General features: G+C 35.0%; 1 protein-coding gene and 2 long non-coding RNA genes across 7 annotated transcripts; all 3 read right to left on the bottom strand.

Annotated features, from left to right (window-relative positions):
- Positions 1-3,971: 3,971 nt before the first annotated feature.
- Positions 3,972-26,214, bottom strand: LTP6 (lipid transfer protein 6). 2 transcript variants are annotated; one of them, XM_078325057.1, is made up of 2 exons: positions 25,826-26,214; positions 3,972-4,132 (listed from the first exon to the last, which is right to left on the bottom strand). In XM_078325057.1, the coding sequence occupies exons 1-2, from the start codon at positions 26,161-26,163 to the stop codon at positions 4,123-4,125; spliced, it is 348 nt and encodes a 115-aa protein (XP_078181183.1). In that variant the 5' UTR covers positions 26,164-26,214; the 3' UTR covers positions 3,972-4,122. The 2 variants fall into 2 exon arrangements, with proteins under 2 accessions (XP_078181183.1, XP_078181176.1); XM_078325050.1 differs by lacking the exon at positions 25,826-26,214 and adding an exon at positions 4,288-4,676.
- Positions 7,958-9,645, bottom strand: LOC144549936 (uncharacterized). Of its 3 annotated transcripts, XR_013509973.1 has the most exons (3): positions 9,276-9,645; positions 8,577-8,813; positions 7,958-8,206 (listed from the first exon to the last, which is right to left on the bottom strand). It is a non-coding gene; the product is annotated as an uncharacterized LOC144549936 (long non-coding RNA). The 3 variants fall into 3 exon arrangements; XR_013509984.1 differs by lacking the exon at positions 7,958-8,206 and having other exon boundaries at positions 8,576-8,789; XR_013509962.1 differs by lacking the exon at positions 7,958-8,206 and having other exon boundaries at positions 8,576-8,813.
- LOC144574932 (uncharacterized) lies at positions 18,845-21,526 on the bottom strand. Of its 2 annotated transcripts, none has more exons than XR_013518316.1 (3): positions 21,085-21,526; positions 19,709-20,263; positions 18,845-19,082 (listed from the first exon to the last, which is right to left on the bottom strand). It is a non-coding gene; the product is annotated as an uncharacterized LOC144574932 (long non-coding RNA). The 2 variants fall into 2 exon arrangements; XR_013518317.1 differs by lacking the exon at positions 21,085-21,526 and having other exon boundaries at positions 18,871-19,082; positions 19,709-19,815; positions 19,916-20,555.
- Positions 26,215-26,303: the final 89 nt, after the last annotated feature.

Genomic DNA, 26,303 nt, shown 5'->3' on the forward strand with positions numbered 1-26,303 from the left:
CTACTACACTGGTTGTATTCAACTATCTAAAATTTAACAGTAGGAAATGTAAAGCCAGTATACTCTTCAGTCAGAGAGCTACCTTCCTTGGCTAGACTATCAGCCAGTCCATTTTAGCATTGTGAGATGTCCCTAATTAGTTCATTGGGTCCGGTTTAGTCGGTTTTGAATAGAACTGAATTAGTTTAGATCAAACGGTTCGGTTTTTCAGTTTAATGGTTCGGTTTGGTTTGCGTTTTAAAACCGAATTATAATTTCGGTTCGATTCAGTTAAAAAAATTTCAAATCTGAAATAATTGGATTGACCGAACTTTTATATATTATGAATTTAGTTCGGACTACCCTGGTTTATTTCTTAATCAATTGCTTTAAATAGTTTGGTTTATTTCTTAATATCTCAATTTATTTCTTAATACTCTGGTTTATTTCTTAATGTATTTCGGTTTATTATAAATCAATTGCTTTAAATAAAAAATTAATATATTTCGGTTTGAACCGAACAAACTGAAATAAAACTTTGATTCAATTCGATTCGATTGTAATGCTAAATCAGTTCGTTTCAGTTCTATTTTTAAAACCAAACCGAACCGATGAACACCCCTACCTACAATCAAACTCATTTTCCTTGAGCAGCTTCCATATTTCATTCACCTCTCTATATCCTCTCCAATCAGCTTCAAGTGGTGGATTAAATATGTACCTTCAACCTAGCAATTTAGTCTTCAGGATTAAATATCAACACTAGAAAAAACGACGAGTATTTCTTTCCCTACAAATCAAAGAAGACATCTACGTAACTTTTTATAGTATACTTTTTTTTTAAGCCAATATGGAAGGAGCATCACTACTAGAATTCTGATTTTTAGCATGGATAAAATTTGATTTGTTGCACCGGCTTCTATGCAAATGTCATTCTCCTCTTCTACTTTGCATCAGCTTACACAGATCCCTTAGATGGTATAATATCTACTGCTGTTTTTTTAGAGAATTAGTGAGAAAGAATGCGAAAATGTGAATTGATGAGAACAGATCCGAGATTCCCAAATCCTGTACCTAAAATTGAATCCAAGTTCTGGCCAACTACCTATTTGCACCATTTAAGGGTTTAATCTAATTGAATCAGAGTTCTCATTAATTAGTAGTATAGTTGAATCTAAGTTCTGGCCAATTACCTATTCGCACAATTTAAGGATTTATATGATTGAATCCAAGTTCTCATCAATTAGTATATTTTAGTATTTTAACTTCTAATTTTATATGTTGCCGTGTCCAGTTAAATCACTGGAGGATTTATATGGGTTGTTGAACCAGCCAACTATGCTAACTGGTTGGATTGTTAAGTCCCTGTATTATTGAAATTGATGATTCAAGAAAATTTCCTTTTCAAGTCTGTTTTTCTAGTAAAAGCAATGTTTTAGTGAATTTTGCAATTAAGTGCGGTTTTGGAGGGGGTGGAGGAGAATCAAAATTATATATACATATATATATTTGTAAATGTCCAAAAGCAAATACTAACTTTTGCAAAGTATTGCGCAAATTCCTCGTTAATTCTAAAATTAGAAAGCACCTAAGAATGGAATCAAGGATAGATTTGAACCTGAAGAAATGCACTTGAGTCTCACACGTGTCTTCAATTATTATGTCTAGCTTTCTTCTTTTGGTTCTAAAATTTTGGAAAATTGTGTGGTGTATTAAAAACTTGTACAAATCTTCTTCTTTTTGGGTTTTCCAAAAAAAAAATAGAGGCTTTCATTTCTACTTGAGGCATACTATCTGTTGATCACTTTTTTCCTGTTTTATATTATCCTTTGTAGATCGACAGTTGTGCAAGAGGACTTTTTTTTTGTTATTTCTCTCTTGTTTCTCTTTATACCCTTACAAAAGGTCTTAATTTGCTTAAAAATTATATAACTTCTGAGCCAGAATTTTCATCTACATCTCTGAAAAACTAATGTATTTTTCTTTCCTTTTGTTTCATCTTATTTTACCCTTTTTTTTGTGAATTTGAAGATGCTGGGGATGAATTCACCTAATTGTTTATATCATATAAATTATATGGACTTATCAAAGGACACCAAATCCCTTACTAGTATCCAGGTTTATAATTACTTCAATTCTTTTGTTTCTCCTTTCCGTTTGTGTTTTGGGCTCTTATTAGCCGCTGGTGTTTGTTTGTTTTGTACTGTTAGGAGTTCTAAATAGCGTGCTATAGTGATACTATAGTGTTTTCGGATCATAAAAAAAACTATAGTGCTATTGACATTATAGCGGCACAATATAGCTATAGTATTGTTTTCTTTCTACCATTTCGTTATATATGACCCAATAAACACTATTTAATTCTTTGTTATTGACCCATTAATTGATACTAAAATCAAGCTCTACCAATATCTACACCAATAGAAAAAGAAGCGTTCTAAAAAAAATCATGACAGAAACATATAAATGGCGTTGGAATGTTTGATTGTCGGTGAGAAGAGTAATTAAATAGTTAGCTAAGCTAAGGTGTAGAATAAGGGCCCACGCATCACATGACTTTGTTTGGGCTCTACTTAATTTTATGAACTATTTATTGTACCATCTGTACTTATTAGTGTTTCCTTTTGCATCTATCAGATGGGTAAAAGTAAATATCTTAATTTGTTCAAAAAGAAGTTCAAATCTTCAGTCCAGTTTGATTATGACTCTATTAAACTAGTCAATTTTTGTAATATATTAATCTCATTTATAGCGAGAATAATCGCTTTTATAGAGAAAAATATTTTTATATATTTTTAATTCTTTAGATAATATGAAAAGGTACATCCAATGATCCAAACATTCTTTATAAAGGTTATAAAAAAGTACAGATAACTATCGAGAATTCGAGATAATCAAACAGGGAATTCGCGTCCCTTTATTTGTTGAGTCCTCCGAAAATTCTTACGGCCCGCGAGAAACTTTTAGTGATCATAACACTAGTTTTCGGAAAATTAATTTTACCTACAAGATAATTCTTGTTGCCTAAACAGAAAGCTTTTAAATTTCTTCGGCTTTCTTTCCTTATTTTTGTCGATCAGATCCATAAAATCCTTGGCAACCTGTTCCACATCATCTCTGTCGGAGAAGAAGCTGAAAACTAGCGCCGCTTACAAATTTTTTTAATAGGTATTTCATTAAAAATAAAGTATTACAAGTACATACAATATTATAAAATTATATAGTAGAAATTTTATAACAAGAACTTGAGGCAAAACTTTAATTTATATTCATTTGCACCATTATTTAAAACTGTTGGAGGAAAATCGGAGCATTTGATTCTGGAAATTTTACCTATGTAAACTTTTTAAGTTCAGAGAATGATCATTCGACATAAATCATTCTGGCTTCACAGTTCACATGACACATCTGTACTTCGCTACAGACAACTTTATACACCACGAAATCCTGCCGACAGGACTTTGTATTAAAGAATGAAAATAAAATAATCCAGGAAGGACACCTGCATTATGAGCATCTCCATTTGCGTTTGAATGAATCAAAAAATAGCTCGGAATAGCAACTATTTTTTAGTATGAAAGAGCCGCTAATTCAATATTTCATAAAAATAACAAAATATCAGCTAATTCGAATTATTTCTTTGTTGAAAATAATATTTTTTTTTCATCCAAATGTGTTGTGTTGAGAATAACTTACCAGAAATAACAGTTATTCCTGAATTAACGCTATTCCTGTGTCATCCAAACATACCTTAGGATACGTTACTAAGTTTAACAATCATAATTTCTAAATCACTCCATCTTCAAAATTAATTATAAATTGCAATTAAGAGAGAGAGAGAGTGCAACAGATACGGAAAGAAAGAATTCAACCAATTAATTAGCCAGAGTAAAAAAACGTTTTCTTTTAAAGCAAATTTGCTAATTTAGAAACTGTGGTAGATCCAAACAATTATATTAGCAATTAACACATCAGATGAACAATCTAAATAATTATATCAAATTGAAGTTCAAATATTCTCTGCTTTTAATCGGTACGGTAACGACCCCAGTACAAGTACAATATTACTTATTTAAATAACAATTTCTCGTCCGTCTTCAATCCCGTGCTCTAAAACCACACTCATTAAAATAGTCTCCAATATCAGTTTATCCTGCACAACCAAAAAAAAATTCAATCATAAGAAAAAGAGACAAAATTGAACGCAAAAGTGAAGATTTCAATTTTTCTTTATTAGTATTATCTTCATGTAATTAGTAATATAATTTTTCAACAAAAATAATTTAGATAACAAAAATGAATAATTACTTTGCGCAATCGGTGTTGGGGTCCATCTTATAGGGCATAGAGACGTGGCACTGGCTAGGGATTCCCATGGCACGGCTGGTGTAGGACCCCCCGGCGCTAGATGCAACACTCTTGATGCATCTGCATGCAGTCTGTCGATCGGCCTTTGTGCTAGCAGCAGACATCAGGTCTCGAATACCGCTGCAGCATGAGCTCTGCATTGGCCCTCCTTGCACGTATCCTAAACACGGCATCAGATCAGTGTACACATCGGAACATGTCACGGCTGCACTTGTAAGGATTGGGGTTGTGGCAAGGGCAAGGATGAGAGCTAATGCTAGGAGACTGGTGGGTTTCATTGTTAGTGTGTGAGTGAGAGTGTTACTCAGTGGTGTGTTTGAGTGTGTGATCGAGATAGTGAGAGGTAACATGTGTAGTCATGTTTAAATAGAAAAAAGAAGTGGGGGCACAGCTACACCGGGGTGGTTGTGGCAATAAAAAAAAATGAATTAATGGACAATGTAGTAGTTGTTTGGTAGATTTAATTATGGGTGGCGAGTTAATGTGAGCATGCGAAATTGAATGACAGTATAACACCAATTAGCAGCAGGTTCTTCGAGTATAGATGTTCTCAGGTCCTCACAAAGCAAGCAAATTTATTGGAGCTTAACTATTTATGGTATGATATGATGCCATCATGATGGTATCAGCAGTACAACAGAAAAAAAAGTACTCATGTTTCTCTTAGTATAGTGAAATCCATTGGCTCAGTAATTAAGTCCTTTAGTTAGGAGTGACGTCAATGAATGAATACGGCACAGATCATATAGAAATATTTTCATATTCATACCGGTATAAAATTAGTCCTATTCATATTTTATTATTCCAATAAAAAAACGCTAGCCACTGATCTTAAGAAAAAAAAAACAATAATATACACCATATAAATCAATCTAATTATAAAAATAAAAATATATTGTTCTATTTATGTACAAATTAAAGCATTATCATACATAATTTTATATTTATCAATTATCTTATATAAGATAAAAAAAATTTTACTCATACTCGTACACGTTAAGTTAATTCACGAATAATTTCTTACTCATAACTGTTTTATCAAATATGATGCAAATCAATACACAAATAAAAAGGTTTCGTAGATACTCCTACTCGAAATTTTTAAATATACCATTCTTCAAAAAATAATAAACTAAAACACCATTTTTTCATCAAAATTATAAAAATGACATGGCCGCATCTACAGAAATCGGTCACTTTTTTGGGCTGCTTTTATGGGCTGCGGCCATGGCCGCTTCTAGGGGATGTGGCCACCCCTCAACCCTATAAATAGTGGCCGCTAGTTTCATTTTTTATCACAATTCCATTTGGTTCTCAATCTCTTCGAATCAGATAATTTTCTTCTTCTTTTCTAATTTCAATTTTTAGTTTATATTAGGAATAAGAATAGGAGTGGGTGCAGAATTAGGAGTAGGGTTTAGAATTTAGGGTTTAGAATGTATGATTTTGATATGTACCAAAGCTAGTTATTGACCAAAATAATTAGTTATGGACCGAAATAATTAGTCATTGACCAAAATAACTAGTTATTGTCCAAAATAATTAGTTATTGCCCAAAAAAATTAGTCATTAACCATAATAATTAGTCATTGACCAAAATAATTAGTTATTGTCCAAAATAATTAGTAATTGTCCAAAAAATAGTTATTGATCAAAATAATTAGTTATGGACCGAAATAATTAGTCATTGACCGAAATAATTAGTTATTGTCCAAAATAATTAGTAATTGCCCATGATGACTGGAACACGATGACTCATTCTCTTCGGGACCGATTCATAATTACAGATTCGTAATTTTATAGAGGGGATTTTAGATATATGCACGAAGTTACTGGCAAACGAACGATATTTGTGCTGAGAATTTCCTGCACAAAATTTATAGGATAGGGAATTTGTAGTTTAAGGTCAATTTAATAAATCTAATTCTCATTTGTATAGATAACAAAGTTAAAATCAATTAGAACATGAAATACAATCAGTAAAAAATAAAAGATAAATATAAGAAGATAAAATACAACTAGTATAACATGAAAAATAACTAAAAAAATATAAAATACAACAAGTAGTAGATGAAATACAACCAGTAAAACGTGAAAAACACTAAGCTTAACATAAAAGACAATCAGTACAAGATAAAAAAAACAATTAAAAGAAGATAAAAAAATAACTAGTAAAAAATAAAAACACAAGAATAGTATGTAAAAAACTAGTATAACGTCAAAAACAAATAATAGAATATGAAAAACAATTAAAATAACATGAAAAACAACTGGTAGAAGTTGAAATACCAGTAGAACATAAAATTTTCGGAATGTCGCGTGATGTGACTGCATTCGAGCAAAAATTACACGTCACGGTATGCGAATCTGTCACGTCACGGTATGAAACATAGAGCATTCAACTTTTTTGATACGTATAGAATATCTAAGTTTCTTTTTAGTGTAGGTTCAATAATACTGGTATTCATATAGTACCGGTTTTTTATTTTCGTATAGTCTAATGAATATTTATAATTTAAATTCTTAAAGTAATATCAGATGTCGAGCAGTCTTTTTAAAAAAAAAAAATAATATTATTTACTTATTTTATAATTTTTCATATTTTTTATGTTTTTTTTCTGAATTTTTAACAATTTAAATTAAAATATATAAAAAAAGATTGACGTGATTAATGTATGTCACGGCATGACTACACGTGACATTCGCCACCATTTTGATCACGTCAAGTTACATGAAAAAAAAAGCCAGTCATGTCAAGTCACATCAGCATATCACGACATATTTGTCACATTACGTTACAGCGTGTCACGTATTTCCTTCCCTACTTGCATTATAACTAATTAATTAATGTAATAAATAATTATTAATTAATTGGACCCATCATCACATTTTCAGATGTGCTTTTCTAGTCCGGAGTTATTATAAACTAGAGTGCCTCACTATGCTTCGGCGATGACTGTTTAGATCCATTTGGTCAAGTATTGTTAAGTACCAACCCAAGGGGATTTTATATCCCATGATATTCCAGGATTCTTGTAAGAATTATGCAAAAGTAATACTTGCCAATCGTCAGAAGATTGAAATATGTTCTTAATACAACATCATATATCCAGCTTATGATAAAATCTATAACTCTAAGTGAAGCTGAGCTTAAGAAGATTCTTTCAAGATAGCCCTCCCGATAAGATACCTAATTAAGTAAACAATCAAAATATTAAATAATTACTATTTGAGATAGAAATATTGAGGCAAAACATGTGAGATATTCTCTTGCATCATCTCGAGAAAACTGTGAAAATTATACACATCTCATGGAGTTCACTTAGATAAAATTAAGATACTACGATCCATGCTAAATCAAGAAGAGAAAAATCTAATGTACAAAAGGAATGGTACAGTCTGGTATCGAAAGAATACATCCCAATGCAATACTTGAAAGTGATAATAATCATTTCTCATTATACAATAAAACATATTTTGTCTTCTAGATAACCCCTTTAAGAATCTTTTTTTCTTTTCTTCAATAAATTCAGAAAAGGGCTTCTGACATTGTGCCTTGTCAGTGTTAAATGTATGAAACATGTGGAGGCTTAATACTGGACTTGGTAGGTACTAATAATCTAGCTTCAAACACACATATTAAATAGTTTCATTTAATCAGGGCTATACGAAGACCCAATTAAATGAAGCATCCTATATTCTTCAAGCTTGGTAAAAGCTCGTATCTCAAAGTACACAGGGAACTATATGAGCCCCAATATACATCACATCTGTTCGCTGCAGCCTTTAGTGAAGTATTTTAATTATTTCTAGGTACACCCTCCCTGATACCCATCATCTATCACCACCTGAGATATTTCTAGAGAAAATAAAATAAAATATTACCTTCAATTAATTATGATATCTCAATTTAATGCCAGTTACCATTGTAATCAAGATTTGTGCATATATAATCATGCGTGAATTGTGCCCAACCATACCCTTAGTAGTGAGAACACTACTGAAATCACAACTGCATGTCAAGAAGATATTTTTGTCTCTCCTAACAATTAATCCTTAATAACAATCAATATATTAAGCACCATTTAAAGTGATGAAAGCCAACAAAACAATGTAAAAAGCTTGACCTACCATGAACATGTACCTGCACCTGTACCACAGACTGGTTTAATCTGAATGAAATATTAGTTGAAAAAAATAAAGAACTTGGTACATATATAGTTACATACCAAGGAATTGTTGCATGATCATTGCTAAGCCAGATATGAATTTTTTTTTTCTCTGTGGCAATGCCAATATTCTTCTTGATATATTCAAGTACATAATCCATGAAACCTCCATTGCATCCATAGTTTTCACTGGTGTTGAAATTGACTAATTGTTGCTCTGAGAAAGAAATCAGCCCTTGATTTTTATTTGATTTATCTCCTCAATTGCTAACACTGTTGAGAAGGCACATCAGCTGCCTGATTTTAACAAAACTATTTGTAAATTCTAATCCAAGATTTACAATACCGTCAGGTTGCAAATACTGGTACCAAATATCACCTAACCTTGTGAATTATGGTTAAATAAATTGAATTCAGAATTGAAAACCTCAATCCCACTTTAATTTGCGATTTTCAACTTTCTTGCCAACTCTGACTAAGCTAATATATTTATGTTTAATACTTTAAATGTTAGTTAAAAAAATATAGTTTGGCATCCTTATCAAACTTTAATTACTTGTTGAAATGCGAAAATTAATACATATATTCACTTGCAGAAGATAATTTCCTGCAACTATATTGTCAGTACTGAATTACTGTATTTCGAATTTAAATAATAAATTTTCGAGGTTGGTATACCTAAGTAACAGCAAATATCATGACAAATATTTCAATAAAAAATTGTCATCACTCATATAAATAAGTGATAACAAATCTCACCTCTGCCGGCCCCATCACCAGTCAAACCACCACTTTCACAATATCCTCAATTCCTCATCTACCAGGAAGGTAATATGCCTTCTTTGGAGGAGCTACCCTGAACTCTAAAATTGGCCATCTCTTGTCCATCATTAAAATCGCAAAGTTAAAAACTTGAAACAACTCTAAACTCTAACGCTAAAATCGAATATAATGTGAAATCAAACATTTTTTTAGAACCATATAAGAAATCTAGAGCAGTGAAAAACGTAAATGAAATCAGTTTGAAATGTTACCTCGACCTGGCGGTGGTCGAAAATCTTATTGGGTAGAGAATGATCGCGTCTTAGAGAGTAGACATCGTGACAGAGTGTAGTCGGTCGCGCCAGTTGGAGAGGAAGAACGAACCTTTTAGAGTGATCCAGGAGAACGCGCAAACAATTTTCCTGAGGAGAAAGTGCATGAATGAAGAAGAGTTAAGATAGTTACTCACTTTTTATTTTTAAGAAGAGAAATTTGGATATATACCCATCATAACTTCATCAATCAGTTATTTACCCATTAAAACTTTAAATTTAGTTATTTGCCCATTCAAACTTCTTCATTTTATTTATATCCCCATTGAGTGATTTAATCAATTAAAAGCACTAATTAATACTAATAAAAAAATAAAATGACATTTTTGCCCTTGTCCCTTCATTCTCTTTGGTAATAATCAGCCCTCTTCTTCTTTCCCCATTACTCGTTTCTTCTTCTTCTTCTTTTGTGCATAAAAAGGACTTCCAAGAAAATGTTGCTAGGATTTTATATAAAGCATGGTTGCAACATTATATCAGTTACATGAGATAAAACCTATATGCATGTCAAATTGTCAAAATGCATACGGCATAGAAAGCAAATCAAAATATGTATATGCGTGTAGAGTCCAAAACTTCAAATCTAGAGTATTACATATGCACATACAACACGAGAACGGTAAAAACAAAATATAAATCCACCGGTCACAGCAGCAGATGAATGAATGAATTGATTCTGATTAAAAATGAAAGCACCGCTGGGTACCAACAATGGTGAGGGCAATTGATGGGACTAGAACACCTCCGCACTACCAACACCCAACCACCTACACAGCATCTGAACCTTCACGAAACTGAACATCAGTAAATCTAACACGAACCTCAACCCTACTACTCATACATCTAATATCGTTTCTCTAAGGGAACAGTACCCTACAAAGCCCTTCCATTGAATGCAAGCATTTACCTTAATACTGGCGCAAACAGAAGGACATGCATTTATGAACTCCTACCTACACCGTTATTAAATTCTTGTTTTACTATACAAACTCTACTCTGATTCAAACCTTTCTACTGTTACTCAACCTTTCTCTCACTACAATCAAAATTCACCCCCCTTTCTCTTACTACCTTCAACACTGCCAACCTAAACTCTTACTTTTCTATCCTTAAACAACCATGATGCGTGTCTTCCCACTGTGTACTGAACAAGTCCAAAGAGGCTGTATATACTTCCGCAGGAATGATATACATCGACATCTATCTGGAAAGCTCAACCGTTCCATAATGGTGATAGCACATGGAGATAATGAAAATGGAGGAGGAACTATAAAGGATGTTCAATACTATCTGGCACAGCGTTACCTCAAACGATATCTCGATTTCCCATCCCTCAAACACTCACCAAACACGTTTTTGGTAGAGCTAACTCCAGAATTAAACCAAGATGAGGTGATAGAGGCAGGGAACCATTGGGGCTTCCATACGGAATGGTCATTCCATCAATGGGATGTTGATGAAGACTCTGGATTTGAACCCAAGTGCTTCCTAGTACGCCTGAAGATTGAAAAATTCTCACTGGATTTTTGGCACCAATCCTTTATTCACCAAGCAGTATCAGAATTTGGTGAAGTCGTACACATTGAGGAGCAGTATATCTTCGGCACAGACCGTACACAGCTACTTCTAGACATGACATGTATTGATCCTAAAAGAATACCATACTCTTCATCATTGCCATATGGGAAGAGATGGAAGCAGATGATTATTCAAGTCTTGGGGTGGGAGTATAACCGTTGGGTTCCAGATGAAGCAAAACTCACGGGACAAGAACAAAGGCAGTTGGCCATGAACCCAGATTTCCCAAGATTAGCTCTCATAGCGGCACATGAAAAAATACAGGTTTTTTTCAACACACCGCACTCGCCAACCCCGCCGCCATCGTCGTCATACTTCTCAGAGGATGCGATAGAAGGGGAAACTTTGCACAACTACCCAGTCAGCTCAACCACGGCGTCGGTTCACCACCACCACCATGAACCATGCACCACCAGAGAAAAAACTGAACCTAATCTGCTCGGTCCACAACTTCCCAAAAACCTACCAATCTCTAAAGAACTTTTGGGATTGACTGAACGAAATCCTCTCAAAGGAAAGGTGGCAGAGCCTAGGGAAACACAGTACACCATGCCATGTAAGGACAAAATGGAGGTTGGTTTAATGCTGGGAGACATCCAAACTGCAAGGCACACTATAACCAACGATCTCTACAACAACTGTCACACAAAAACATTCCAAGAAAGGGAACCAAAGAAGGCTTACACACTGCCCAAAGATGGGGAACAGATCTTTCACGTGGGAGAGATACAAATACCATTTGGAAAATATCTTTTGAAGCAAGGGGGCCCATTAAAGGAAAAAGACCTGACTGATATCAAAAATAAAAAAAGTAATCTTTTGTGTTTCCAAGTGGGAGAGCATACAATCTCAGCTCTAATTACTGCACCTTTTCACGAAAGCAGACCCCCAACAACCAAATTTCCTCTCCATTCAAAGCCCATTTATGAGCCCACAAAAAATAATAATCATCACCAGGCCGCGAATATATATCAAGGACATAGCTCACATATTCATACCAACCCCACAGAAACCAAACACAACCAGAGCCAACCCAAAACAAACAGAGATAAACCACAGGAAACCGAATATCAAATGGATGATGAGGAATTTTTAGCCCAGTTCGCCAAATTATCCCCAGGGGCATCTAGTAGCAATCCAGTGCAGCTAGAGGAAGGAGGGATAACACAAAAAAACTGGGACAATTGCTTACTAATAAGAATTGTGAGTGAAAGATCAGTCATAGACACGAATTTTGTTTCAACAATGCGTAAAGCATGGATGACACACCCAAACACAGAATTCACAAATGTGTCCAGGAATATTTTCCTAGTGCAATTCGCAAGTGAGGAAGAGATGCGCAAGGTGACCAACAAGGGAGTCTGGAGCTACAGATCAGACTTAGTGGTACCAAAGAAGGTGATAGACCCATCTGAGCTAAAAACACCGACAGTCAAAAACAGACACATAATCTCCAACACGCAAACAGCTTTCATAAAAAACAGACACATCTCAGACAACACCATTCTGGTCAGAGAAATACTCCATTCTTTCCAATCACAGGGATACAAAGAAGAATCTTTCATGCTTAAAGCGGATATAAGCAAGGCTTTCGACACGGTTGAATGGCCTTTTGTAATAAGGGCAATGAAAAAAGTCAACATGCCTGACTGCCTCATTCAAATTATTAAAAATTGCATGGCAACTAGTCAGGTTACGGTATTGGTAAATGGAAGTGGTCAAGGTTTCATCACACCATCGAGGGGCCTACGACAAGGCTGTCCTTTATCTCCGTACATCTTCATTCTAGCAATGGAATTCCTCTCCAAGCAATTCCAACTACATCTGACCCGACAAAACATTAAAGGAATTTCACTAGCTAGAACAGCACCCCCACTCACACATACCCTTTATGCAGACGACCTTATGATCATGGGAAAAGCAACAGTAGCCGAAGTCAGACAACTACAATCAATCCTTGAGGAATTTGCTGTGGTATCGGGCTTGCAAATTAACCCGCAAAAATCGACTATGTGGTGCAGTGCAAGGTGCGATGAACAGTGCAGAAACAGGCTCTTCACTGTATTGGGAGCAAGACAAGCAGAGGCTAGTGAAAAATATCTGGGGGTTGTAGTCTCACAGTCAAACAACCAAAGGGACATCACTCATGACCTACTTCTGGATAAATTGCATGGGAAGCTGGCAGGTTGGAAGGTGTGAATGTTATCTTTTGCGGGAAGAGTAGCGTTACTCAAAGCGGTTCTAGTGTCCATACCAGTATATTACATGACAGTGGCCTCTCTGCCAGCACACACAATCCAGGAAATAAATAGGCTGTTAAGAAGATTCCTTTGGGGTAAATTGAGTCAAGAAAATTACATCTCATTTATTGCATGGGATAAGATATGTGATGATAAAGAAAACGGGGGACTAGGGATAAAGGATATGAAGGCTTTCAACAAATCACTACTACTCAAAATAGCGTGGCAAATTGCGGCTGATGAAGATAGAATATGGGTAAAGGTAGTCAAAGCTAAATATTTCCCGAGAGGTGGTTTTTGGGATATAAAAAATTTGAGAGACTCGAGTTCACTGTGGAAAACAATACAAAGCCTCAAGGAATTTTTTAGAGAACAAATAATGTGGCAAGTTGGGGATGGATCGAAAATAGGGGCACTGAATCAACCTTGGTTTATTGGATGGGAGACCCAAAGAATTAGATCAAATGAACAGAAGGAATTGAAGGTAGCGGACCTATACGATCAAGTCACAGGGGCATGGAGAAGGGGGGAAATTACGCAGATGCTGGGGCCCCAAGCAGCACTGAGTATAACCCAATCGGTCAAACATCCAAAAATTCATCCACTGGTACCTGATACACTAATTTGGATACCAAGCAAAATAGGCAAGTACTCAACCAAGGAAGGATACAAATGCCTAAGAAAGTCACAAACACATGCAACCTTTGACCCGCTACAATTAGCAGCATGGGAGAAAATTTGGGCCTGGAAAGGGATCATACCAAGGGTAAAAATGTTCTTATGGAAAGCGGTACATGGAGGTATAGCTACTCAAGCTAACCTACATCGCAGAATCCAATCAATTGATCCTACATGTCCAATTTGTGGGCATGAAATTGAATCCCTGAATCACACCATATTTTTCTGCTCATTGCCGCGCATCACATGGTTTACTTCTGAATTAGCACTTAGAGTAACCAATCTACCAATAGACTTCACAAAAGCACTACATGAACTCACAGACAACATGGAGGAGAAACATACGAGAGTAATTTGCAATCTGATTTGGGAAATTTGGAAAGCGAGAAATGAAATTATCTTCCGAGGCACGAAACCAACCCCAGCTGCGATACAGGCAAAGGCAAAGTACCTGGAACGACCAAACAACACCAACCTAAGTGAAAAAATACTACCGGGCCGCATCACACACAAAATTACTCGAATTCCCCATAACACTGATGTACTTACTGTGGATGGTTCATGGGAAATTAGTAAAAAGGCAGGATGGGGAGCGGTATTGTACAGGGATGGATTGGTACAACAAGTGGGGTATGGTCACATGCAAGCGGAAGATCCATTACATGCTGAAAGTCTGGCACTTCTCTATGCAATTTGGCTATATAGAGAACTAAACACAGATAGAAACTCTACGAAGATTCATCTATTCTCGGATTGCCAAACACTGGTACGGGCGGTGAATAACAATTCGGTACATGATTTACCATCTTGGAAAGCCGCCGAAACAGTTGCAGAATGTGCAAGATGGTTGCAAACAATGCAGGAGGTCATGGAAATCCGGTATGTGCCAAGGGAAGCAATAGGCGGGCCTCACCGGGTTGCGAATTGGGCAAGAGGTACTCAACAACCTCACAATTTGAAGCACAGAGGAGAGTTTACAGAAGGGCCAACTTTAGAAGAACAGCTGGATGCCCGATATTTTCTGTATGAATAAAGGAAATTAGGGAACATGAGAAAACCCAACACATTCATAGGGTTCTATCATGCCAAGGCGAGTCAACAGGGAGGGATTTGAGCAACGAAACAAGCGCTGGTAAAGGATATCAGCTTGTCAGAGGGGAGGTGAAAACTTACCAAGGACCCCCCAGCCTTTCCAATAATTCACAGATAGGAAAGGGCGGTAGTTAAGTTAATTTAATTCTGGTTCAATAATGTAGGAATTAGGTTTAGCACCTTTAAGGTTGTTTCAAGTAGTTTACTTTACCAGCTTCTTTACTTTTCAATTTTAAATTTTCATGTAAGGTTTACGATGTTTTAATATATATACCTACGGGTTTTCTCCTAAAAAAAAAAAGTAAAAACAAAATATTCCTGATGCATCCTTCGCAATTCCACTCGTGCCTATCAAAAAAGCCACTGGTATAGAGGCAACAACCAAGCCCACACCGGTACTTCAAACCCACACTGGTACTTGTCAGTATAATGACATTAATTTGGTACTGAATGAGTGCCTTCTGCGGTTAAATTTGATTCTAACGTTCTAGAAGAATTGCTATCATTTCTAGCTTTGCTCGGATTTTGTCTCTTTGAAAAACTTAAGCTGCATAGAAAAAAATGGTTTAACTGGGCCCACACCAAAATTCTTAATTGGTCCAATCATGAATCTTTGATGGAGTATCCTGGTAATTCTCAACATCTACAGAATACCATGAGTTTAAATGAAATTACGAAAGAAAAAAAAAGTAAAAATCCAAATATTTGAATCAGTTTTTGTTTCTTTCATTAACAATTATGTTCATTGTTACATTTGCCCTTCTTTGCTCGAAGAGCCGATACTTGAGGATTTCACTTGTCCATCCTGAAGCACGTAGTTCTTAAAAGCTATTTTTTCATAAGAACCAAAGAAACGAGTAATGAGGAAGAAGAGGAGGCCTGATTATTAGCAAAGAGAATGAAGAGACAAGGGCAAAAATGTCATTTTATTTTTTTTATTAGTATAATTAGTGGTGTTATTTGATTAAATAACTAAATGGGGATATAAATAAATTGAATGAGTTTGAATAGGGAAATAACTAAATTTAAAGTTTTGATGGGTAAATATCTAATTGATGAAGTTATGATGGGTATATATCTAAATTTCTCTTTTAAGAACGAAGATGAAGAAGAATAACACGGTAGAAGCTAGCTTCTTTGTAAAAATCTGGATAATCTATCTACAGCGATGGAAAAGGAGCCCACCTGTCACGGAAGCGTATCCTCTGCGGAGTTTTTCCGTGCGGAGCTTTTAATCTGATCCGTTCGTTTCGAATCGAACAGACCAGATCAGATCTTGCCCAAATTTAAAAAAAAAAAATTCTCAAAATTTACGGAACTTTTAATCCGATCCGTTCGATCCGAAATGAACGGACCAGATTAAAAGCTCCGCACGAAAAAACTCCGCAGAGAATATCATTTCCATCTGTCACTGGGTAATCTATTACAGCGGTAATTCTTTTTTTTTTTGCAAAAGACAGCAGTAAATCACCAACCGCCAGAAACAGATCAAACGGTGGAAAATTAGAGTGGTACTGTAGATGATACTGTTCATCAGTAACATTTCCATCCCAGATTATATATCTATGAATAGATACCTTAATTTTGGATGGGTCATGAGTCATAACATCATCAATGAACAGTAACACGCCGACTCTCTACCGTCTGATGCGAAATAAATGTCTCATATCATCTTAGCTTAAGCAAACTCCCTCTAAATCTCTTTGTTATTTCCTCATTTTTGGTTACATGTCATTTCCAGATTTCTCACTCCCGTGCGATGGCCGCGTGCCCCCCTGCACACGTGTTACTCGTCGCCTCCACTACGATCTCCACCTGTTTTCTCCGTGCATTTGCTCCTTTGGAGACATCGTACTCACTTCCCCGTTCAGTTCTTGTCCTCGCTTCCTCCTTCGGTAATCTCTTCCCCGACTGAAGAGATTGACGCCGTTCGCTCTTCCTCATTGGTCATTGCTTCGCTCATTCGGTAAGCTTTCTTCAACTTTTCTACCACATTTTCCCTACTCATTTCAGCATTTATCAATGTCTATAGTCACCTCAATTTTCATCTCTTCAAATTTCATAGCTCATTTGTGCGTCCTGCTAATTTCTTCTTATTTTTTCAACTTCTTCCAAGAGGAGGTACAGAATTAAGCAAATCCAGAGCAACCAAACAAAAGGAGTGAAACCGAAGAAAATCACCTTCTCAACTCTTACTAAGGTAAATTCCTCCCGTTCGAAAGATTGGGACATGAAAAGTTCCAAAAGGAACAATTTACAATTCCCCAAAAAAAGAGGAAAGGGGATACCACTCCTCTGTCTCCAGATTTAGAATTCCACTTTACTATACTTTGTTCATATATTAAATTCTTTTTTACTAATTTTCTTATTCCACTGCATTCTTCGCACCGTGCTATTTCATTAAAGTAGTTCATCAAGAGTTATTCTTATGTTATTTCCATCTATCTCTAAAAATTGCTCTTGAGATTTCTCCACTTTAAGCAGTGCATTCGTCTTACTCAATTAACACTTATTTTCTTCTTCACTTTTTAGTTAATTTTCCCTCTACCTTTTTACTGATTAATTTCCATTTAATTACACCAATGCATATATTCTTCCAATTTATAACTGCTCCCTTTGATTCTTCTCTAATGTTATGTAATTTGTAGGATAATTTGACTGTACAATGATAGAAGATGGAGCTTAGTACCTGCGAGATTGGGAGGTAATTTCCTCAACTTGTATTCCAGTTGGCATCTTGATAGCACCCAAATTTTGCCATCTGGTACGGTGTACCAGTAGGTACCAGTACAATTCTTTTCTTCAGTCGTCTTGTATGGGTACTAGCGAATCAAAATGCAAACCAAGACTGATACACATTCGATGCTGCATATGTTAGGCTCTAGAATGTCGAGGGGAGGACACCTTAAAATATATAAGCTTGTATAGTTTAGCAAAATTTTGACTTCTCCATATATTCCCTTTATTTTGTTGATAAAAAGATGTTCATTTTTTCCCTTTTTAATCTTGACAGTAGCTGTCAAGTTAAAATGTTCATTTTCTGTTCTACCAATTTTAGGGTCCAAGCTCTTCTATAACATTGATCTAGAAATTGAGACCTGCAAACTAAATTTTTCATATTTCTTTGTTCAATTCATGTTCCATCAATTGTTAAGCCTATTGTCAGCTGAGGTGTTACTGGTCTCTTCTAGTACATAGGTAAATACTACATTTTTTTCCCTTTACTTTTGTTTCTTCCTCAATGAAATTAGTATTTTACTTTTTCACTATCAGTAACTCTCTTTTTTTTCATTTCTCTTCCAAGTGAATTAGCAGTTCAATTTTTTTTCCCTCTAGAAAATGTTTGCAACTGATACTTATTTTGTACTATTGTTATTATTGTATAGATGACTACTAAACCTCCAACAGTTGATACTAATGCTCTTGCTGACTCTTGGTCCACTTTTTTCAACTAAACATTCCTAAATACTTCATCTAACTATATTTTCTACTTCCTCTATTTAGGTTTACTAGATGGGTGCCTCGCGTTGCTTCAGCAACTACTTTGGAGTGAATGGAACAATATATATAACGTTTATATGTAGTAGTTGCATACACTAAATATTAAAAGGTTTTATAGGAATATTACAAAAATGTGAAGGAAGAGTATTTGATCCAAGTAGCATTAGATTGTTCAACTAATTTACGCTATGATAGCGAGAGAGCTATCCCTTCATTACAATACTGCGAAGCGTAGTTTTCTGTTTTAACAAAACAACTGTTAAGTGTTCTTTTCATAGAGAGACTGAACAAAGAATTATTTACAATCAACAAAATATTTCAAAAAGTTTGTGCAGATACAGTGCCGCTATTGTATCTTCTCTTTTAGTCCACCCTCTTCACTGCTGTGGAAATAAAGAGTCGTGTTAGTTTGTTTGCATGTGTAGTAGTGTTTGAACATCTAATTTGGTGATAAGGACATATAGTGTGTAAATTTGTTTTCCTGTAATGATATACAAAATAAAATTTTAAAATGAGAATTCCTCAACAGTAAATTAGCACTGAACCAAATTTTAGAAAAGCATTGTTTTATATTTCAGCATAACCTGTAAATATGTGTGCTATGTTATGCAACACACCGTTCGGTATTTGTTCATGCAAGAAAAACCTTGCTGTCATAAAGTGATCAGTGCAATTTTTTTATTGGTATTATGCACTAAACATTAGTTGGTATTTGCTGCAAAACATTACACAGGAAGTAATTTTTTTTTATGTTTAACAGCTGCAAAATATGACACAGGAAGTACTTTTTAACAGTACCAGAAAAGCTTTAGCAAAAATCAGCAAGGTTGTTTATCAGAAAATGAGAAAAATCCATGACAATCAAAGAGAACAAAATCAGTAAGCATCAGATACCAATAGCCGGAAAATTCAGCAAATCAAAATCAAAACCAGCATCAACAAAAAAGGTCACACAGAGCATCACAACCAAAATCAAAACCTGAATCAACAATTACCTTTTTGTTCTTACCAGTATTTGCACAAAACCTGATCAGCATCCAAAATCAAAATCGCAAAAAACTATGGTTGCTTCTCCACTGTACCCTTGCATTCCTATTCCAGATTCAAATTCAACTCCTGCCTATTTCTCAAGTAATTAATCCAATCCAATGTCACTATTCAATTAACCTCAAGTTAGATGAATCAAACCTTTTGTTATGGAAATCTCAAGTGTTACCTGTAATTCGTGGACATGGGTTCTTATCCTTTCGCGATGGCACCACAGCACCACCAACAACCATTGTTATTGATATCTCAGTGGCAATTGTCACGAATCCTTGTTGCAACACATGGCATCGTCAAGATCGATTGATCGTTGCTCAGGTTTTGCCAAGCCTCGGTTCCTCTATTATCTCTCAAGCGATCAGCTGCCAGACGTATATTGATCTATGGCTGATGCTTCACCGGTCCTACTCGGCTCGGTCCCAGCTCAATTGTATCAGCTGACCTCACTCTCAGTAGGCAAAAAATCATGATGCTTTTACACAGCTGTGATCCGGCTTATAGAATACTTGGTCCCCAATGGCTAGGCAAGGAAGACCTCCGTTTAGCAATAGAAATTTTTGGATACAGAAATATATTTTGTCAAAAGACAGTAGCTCTACTGAGTGGATTTACCGGCAATTATACCTGATCAATCCTATATCAGAAATTGCAATACTTTATTCTAACTAAGTCATTTGTGGCGCATTTCATTTCATTTTATTAGTTCAGGATTTGATAAAAGAGTCCACTGTTGGTTACCAAATATCTAGCCAGTGCAACTATAGGTTAGCTATATAAATTTTTCATTCTTTAGAAAAAAGCAAAAACCAACTACCACATTTTGGACCTAAAGGTTACCAGCTGGTATGTCTTGATACCAAGCCATATATGTAAACTATGGGTACAGTATGAATCAAATTTCTTAGGTAGTTCTTCTATTTTGATTGATCTCAACAAATTTAGACCTTCAAATAAAAAATAGATAATATATATTGACAAAATCAAATTGCCTAGGTTGGAAACTGACAAAATTGGGAATTTATAAAGACCCTAATATATAGATTATGAATCAAATTTTGATTGATCCCAAATTGGAAATTTAGACCTAATATATAAAGAAAAAGACAGATTGGGAATTGACTGCAATATGTTAACTGAAAGTAAGTACTGAAATTTACTATCAATCATTATTAGATATTAATGAGTGCCAGTAACAAGCATTGATGAATTGGAGCAGAAAACCAGAAAAGTTGGTGCTAAATTGCTAATATACTGAAAAAGTTAAAGATGTAAATTATGAAAACTGCAACCACAATAGGTTGAACTTAAAAATGGTTCAAAAAAATTATAGAGAGAGAGTACCCGTTGTGGAGGAGGTGAGTGAAGGTGATCTCGGAGGTGCCGGTGAAGCGGAGGCGGAGGCGGAGGATGGTATCGACGGAGAGGTGGTAGAAAGCAGGGAGGGAAGAGAGCGCGCCGAGAGAGGAGCTCAGCTTGGAGAGGTCGGTAGAGGAGCTCAGCTTGAAGAGAATGAAGTGGTCGATGGTAGATGAGGTCGACAAGGCGGCGAATGCGGCATTGGAGGTCGGAAAGGGCAAAAAGGCATTGCTGGTCGAAGGCATCGTGAGAACTGTAGAGAACATTCAGAGTGGGAAAATCGCTGGTTAGAAGCTTCTTTCTCTTCTTTCATTTTCTTCACTTCGGTGGAGAACACTCGGCAGTGGTAAAAAATTTAAAGAGAGGGTAAGGGGCGATGGTGCAGTTGTCACGGTCGGAGAGGAGGTAGGAGAGAGGGAAAAGGGAGATGGAGAGCGGTGAACTTTCCAGAGAAGCAAAAAGTGAAAGGAAGAGAAAATATCGATAATAAAAGACATGCGTCAGTGATCGAAGTGAGTAATAGTGAATAGATCACCAACTGCCGAAATCAAATCCAACGGAAGAAAATTGAGATGGTACTGTAGATGATACTGTTTATCTACATTAACCGGACATTCCAGATTATATCTATATATAGATTTCTCTTATTTTAAGAATTATAAATGAGATATTGCCACAGTTTAAGCTTATTTGTTGAGGTAAAGACTTTTATACCAGAGAGAACACGGCCATTTTTATTAATATCCCTAAAAAAAATGAAAATTTTAAAAATAATCCTGTGTATCATTTTTTATTTATTTCTGCCCTGACCGCCAGACCCTGGGGCGCCCCATAAGGCTAGTGAGGCGCCAGCCCCCCGGGCGCCCCACGGTTCTTCTATTTTTTTTTTTTTTTTTTTTTTGAGATCTTAGTATTTTGATTTAAATAATTTTGTGAAGAAAATTTTTTATTGTTTAGAGTGTATGCCAAAAAAAAGACAATAGTTGATTTGAAGTATATTTTAAAGAACTAAATTATTGATTTGATTCCTTAAAATTTATATGCATACCAAAATCATTAACCATAGACAATAGTTGATATGCAATATAAACTCAAAAGGATCGAATCAATTAGAAGAATGTTATATTATGGTTTCCACTAATTTTATGGCATTCTTTTTCAGTCACTGCATTAGTTTATGCGTCAACTTTCATAGGTATAAATACTTGAGAAATAAGAGATTAATACTTGCAAAGAAAGATATTAATATTTTCATGCGTAACTTGATATGATGATCCTCTCTTTTCAGTCCTCCAATAGTCTCCTCGTCAATATTCCTCTAATAAAGTAGTGGGGATTGATACAGGGACTAAAATGCAAAAGTGATTGCACCAGCATGTAGAGCATTCAAAAATACACAGAATTGATATAAATTTCAACTTATTTGGATTTTTCTACAGTTAGTTATGAATTTTCAAAGTTTAATTTTCGAAAAAACTTTAAACAGCCATAACTTTGGCTAGGAAAGTCGGATTTACGCGTATGAGCACTTTTCGGAAAGGGGAGGACGAGACGGATCTGATTTTGCCTTGGTGGTACACCAAGCATCGTCGTATCGGAAGCATCAGAATTTCAAAAAAATGTCGTTTAGTGCCTCAAAAATCCAGTTTAAGTTTCGTTCGACGGTAGGTATTAAAAAACAGTGATTTTCAAACCATCTTAATAATATAGTAAAAAAATTAAAAAAAAATGTAAAATTTGGTCTCCAAGCATATTTTAATATAGATTAAACATCTAACGGTTTAGATCGGATATTTGGACTTCGAAACTAGAGATATGAGCACGAATTAAAATGCCCCGTTTAATTCATGAAGTAGCATAGCCTTACTCTACATGTATATATGTACATGTATATATATGTATATGTACATATTTATACATATATACATATATTATAAAAAAAATTGTATATATGTATATATGTATATAGAGATAGGCTAATATGCTTTCGGTAGCATATGGGCCGAAATACACACGGTCCAAATTTGAAATTTCAAAATCCAAACGGTCAATCCGAACCGTTCATCTTATTCTCCATATTAATATCTGCTTGGAGACCAAATTTTACATTTTTCTGAATTTTTTTTACTATTTATTAAGTATTTTACAAAATTGTTGATCCAACGGTGGCTGCACAAAACAGTAAAACCGTTGGATTAGCGATTTTCAAAGTGCCTTAATAAATAGTAAAAAAATTCAGAAAATTGTAAAATTTGGTCTCCAAGCAGATATTAATATGGAGAAGAAGATGAACGGTTCGGATCGACCGTTTGGATTTTGAAATTTCAAATTTGGACCGTGTGTTTTTCGGCTCATATGCTACCGAAAGCACATTAGCCCATCTCATGTATATATGTATATATGTATATATGTATATGTGTATATGTGTAGATGTATATGTGTATGTGTGTGTGTATATGTGTATGTGTGTGTATGTGTATATATGTGTATATATGTGTATGTGTGTGTATGTGTATATATGTGTATGTGTATATGTGTAAATGTGTATATATTATACATATATTATAAAAATTGAAAAAAAAAAGATCAACAAGTTGTTAAAATTTAAATTTTTTTGAATAAAAGCGAAGTCCTTAATTAGTATTATATTTAGACTTGTGATATCCAACTGACAAATAAAATCAAAGTTCACAAAAAAAATAAAAAATAAAAATCATAGTTATAAAGAGTTACGACATTATTTCATAAAAATACAACTATTGTCTTATTTTTTGGCATACACTCTAAACAAGAAAAAATTTTCTTCACAAAATTATTTAAATCAAAATACTAAGATCTCTAAAAAAAAATAGAAGAACCGTGGGGCGCCCGGGGGGCTGGCGCCTCACTAGCCTTATGGGGCGCCCCAGGGTCTGGCGGTCAGGGCAGAAATAAAAAAAAATGGTACACATGGTTATTTTTAAAATTTTCATTTTTTTAGGGATATTAATAAAAATGGCCGGAGTGAACATTGTATAGTAGGCATGTGTACAATATAACTGCGGGAGAATTTAGGATATCGCCTAGATTTAGACTTTTTGATTGATTTCAGTTTTATATATATTTATTTTTCACTTTCTTTGGTATTTTTAGATGAGATTATAAGCATGTCGAAGAAGAAGAAATTTTGGCAAAGGAGGAGTGTTGCACAGCTCCAGTAAGCTTACATTTTAATTATCTTATTTATGAGTTGTTCCTTATTTTTAAAAATCATCAAATTGATATGAAATATATTATGATTTCAAATTATAAAAAGTGTTTCAAAGTGGTGATCCACCTCTAGAGGGGAATTTTTTATTGGTAATAATTAATAGAAAAAAAGAGAGAGAAACAGAAAAAGTACAACATTTTTTATATGAGTAGTAAGATCGGTACTGTTCATACCGATCCTAATTTCTTCTTCTTCCTTTTTTTTTTCTTTTCTTTTGCAACTTAAAAAAAAAAGTTAGGATCGGTATGAACAGTACCGATCCAAACTTTGCAAAAAAAAAAAGTTTATGTCGATATGAACAGTACCGATCTTACTGACCATATAAAAAAACTATACTCTTTCTGTTTCTTTCTCTTCTTTTCTATTAATTACTACCAATAAAAAATTTCCCCTCGAGAGGGCTTCAAAGAAAGGCAATTTACAGACTAGGTCTACAATGAGACATGTACGGTCTATTGTTTAGTTTTTGGTACCCAAGTAGTCGGCTCCAGCTGCAATACCAGCCATTTATCTTTTTCTTATGATTCGCATTTGTAAGCCTTACTAGTATGTATCAGTGGGTCTTGTACATACATTTGTGATTTTATTAATCTGATAGTAGTTTATTGTATCGTTATTCCGTTCAAGCTTGGAAAGATAATTGCTTTCTCCAACATCATTTCTGTGATAATGTAATTATTATATATTGTATTTACAAAACCAACAGTCGTTGTTTCTTCTACAAGTTCCCTGTGCTATTTTCTTCCCCAACTTATATTTCAATTTCTATATATACATGTCCGAAACTCCGAATGAATACAACAAATTCGGAGAACAAATTGTACCTCCCCAGTTCATCAAGAGGCATCCAGTTGCGGCAACGCCGCAACAAAGCATCTAGTGTTTCATAATTTTCATTGCACAAACTTTTTGTATTAAATACGAGTGTTTTTTAACATAAAAATTATAAAGATGTACTTATATTTATAAAAAATTATGTAATTGTACATAGTCCTAAATTTCAGTCTCTCTCTAAACCATACTTCGAGTACTTCATTACTTTCTCCTTTTTTTTTCTTTTTTTTTTTGAGGGGGGGCCTTTTATTTGTTTTTAACAAACGAACAAACATTTGAACAATATTGCACATGATAAGAAACAAGATTTCATTATCCAAGAGTTACATTGCACATGATCACGTAGGAAGTCCAAAAATTCTCTGCTTTTAATCGGTACGGTAACCCCAGTACAAGTACAATATTACTTATTTAAATAAAAATTTCTCGTCCGTCTTCAATCCCGTGCTCTAAAACCATCCTCATTAATAGTCTTCAATATCATTTAATCCTGCAAAGCCAAAAAAAAAATTAAATCATAAGAAAATGAGATAAAATTGAACGCAAAAGTGAAGATTTCAATTTTTCTTTATTAGTATTATCTTCATCTAATTAGTAATATAATTTTTCAACAAAAATAATTTAGATAAAATGAATAATTACTTTGCGCAATCGGTGTTGGGGTCCATCTTATAGGGCATAGAGATGTGGCACTGGCTAGGGATTCCCATGGCACGGCTGGTGTAGGACCCCCCGGCACTAGATGCAACACTCGTGATGCATCTGCATGCAGTCTGGCGATCGGCCTTTGTGCTAGCAGCAGACAGCAGGTCTCGAATACCGCTGCAGCATGAGCTCTGCATTGGCCCTCCTTGCACGTATCCTAAACACGGCATCAGATCAGTGTACACATCGGAACATGTCACGGCTGCACTTGTAAGGATTGGGGTTGTGGCAAGGGCAAGGATGAGAGCTAATGCTAGGAGACTGGTGGGTTTCATTGTTAGTGTGTGAGTGAGAGTGTGACTCGATCAGTGATGTGTTTGAGTGTGTGAGATAGTGAGAGGTTACATGTGTAGTCATGTTTAAATAGAAAAAAAGAAGTGGGGGCACAGCTGCACAGGGGTGGTTGTGGCAATAA

Source organism: Carex rostrata, chromosome 2 (assembly GCF_964058835.1).
Source record: "Carex rostrata chromosome 2, lpCarRost1.2, whole genome shotgun sequence".
Taxonomy (NCBI): Eukaryota; Viridiplantae; Streptophyta; class Magnoliopsida; order Poales; family Cyperaceae; genus Carex; species Carex rostrata.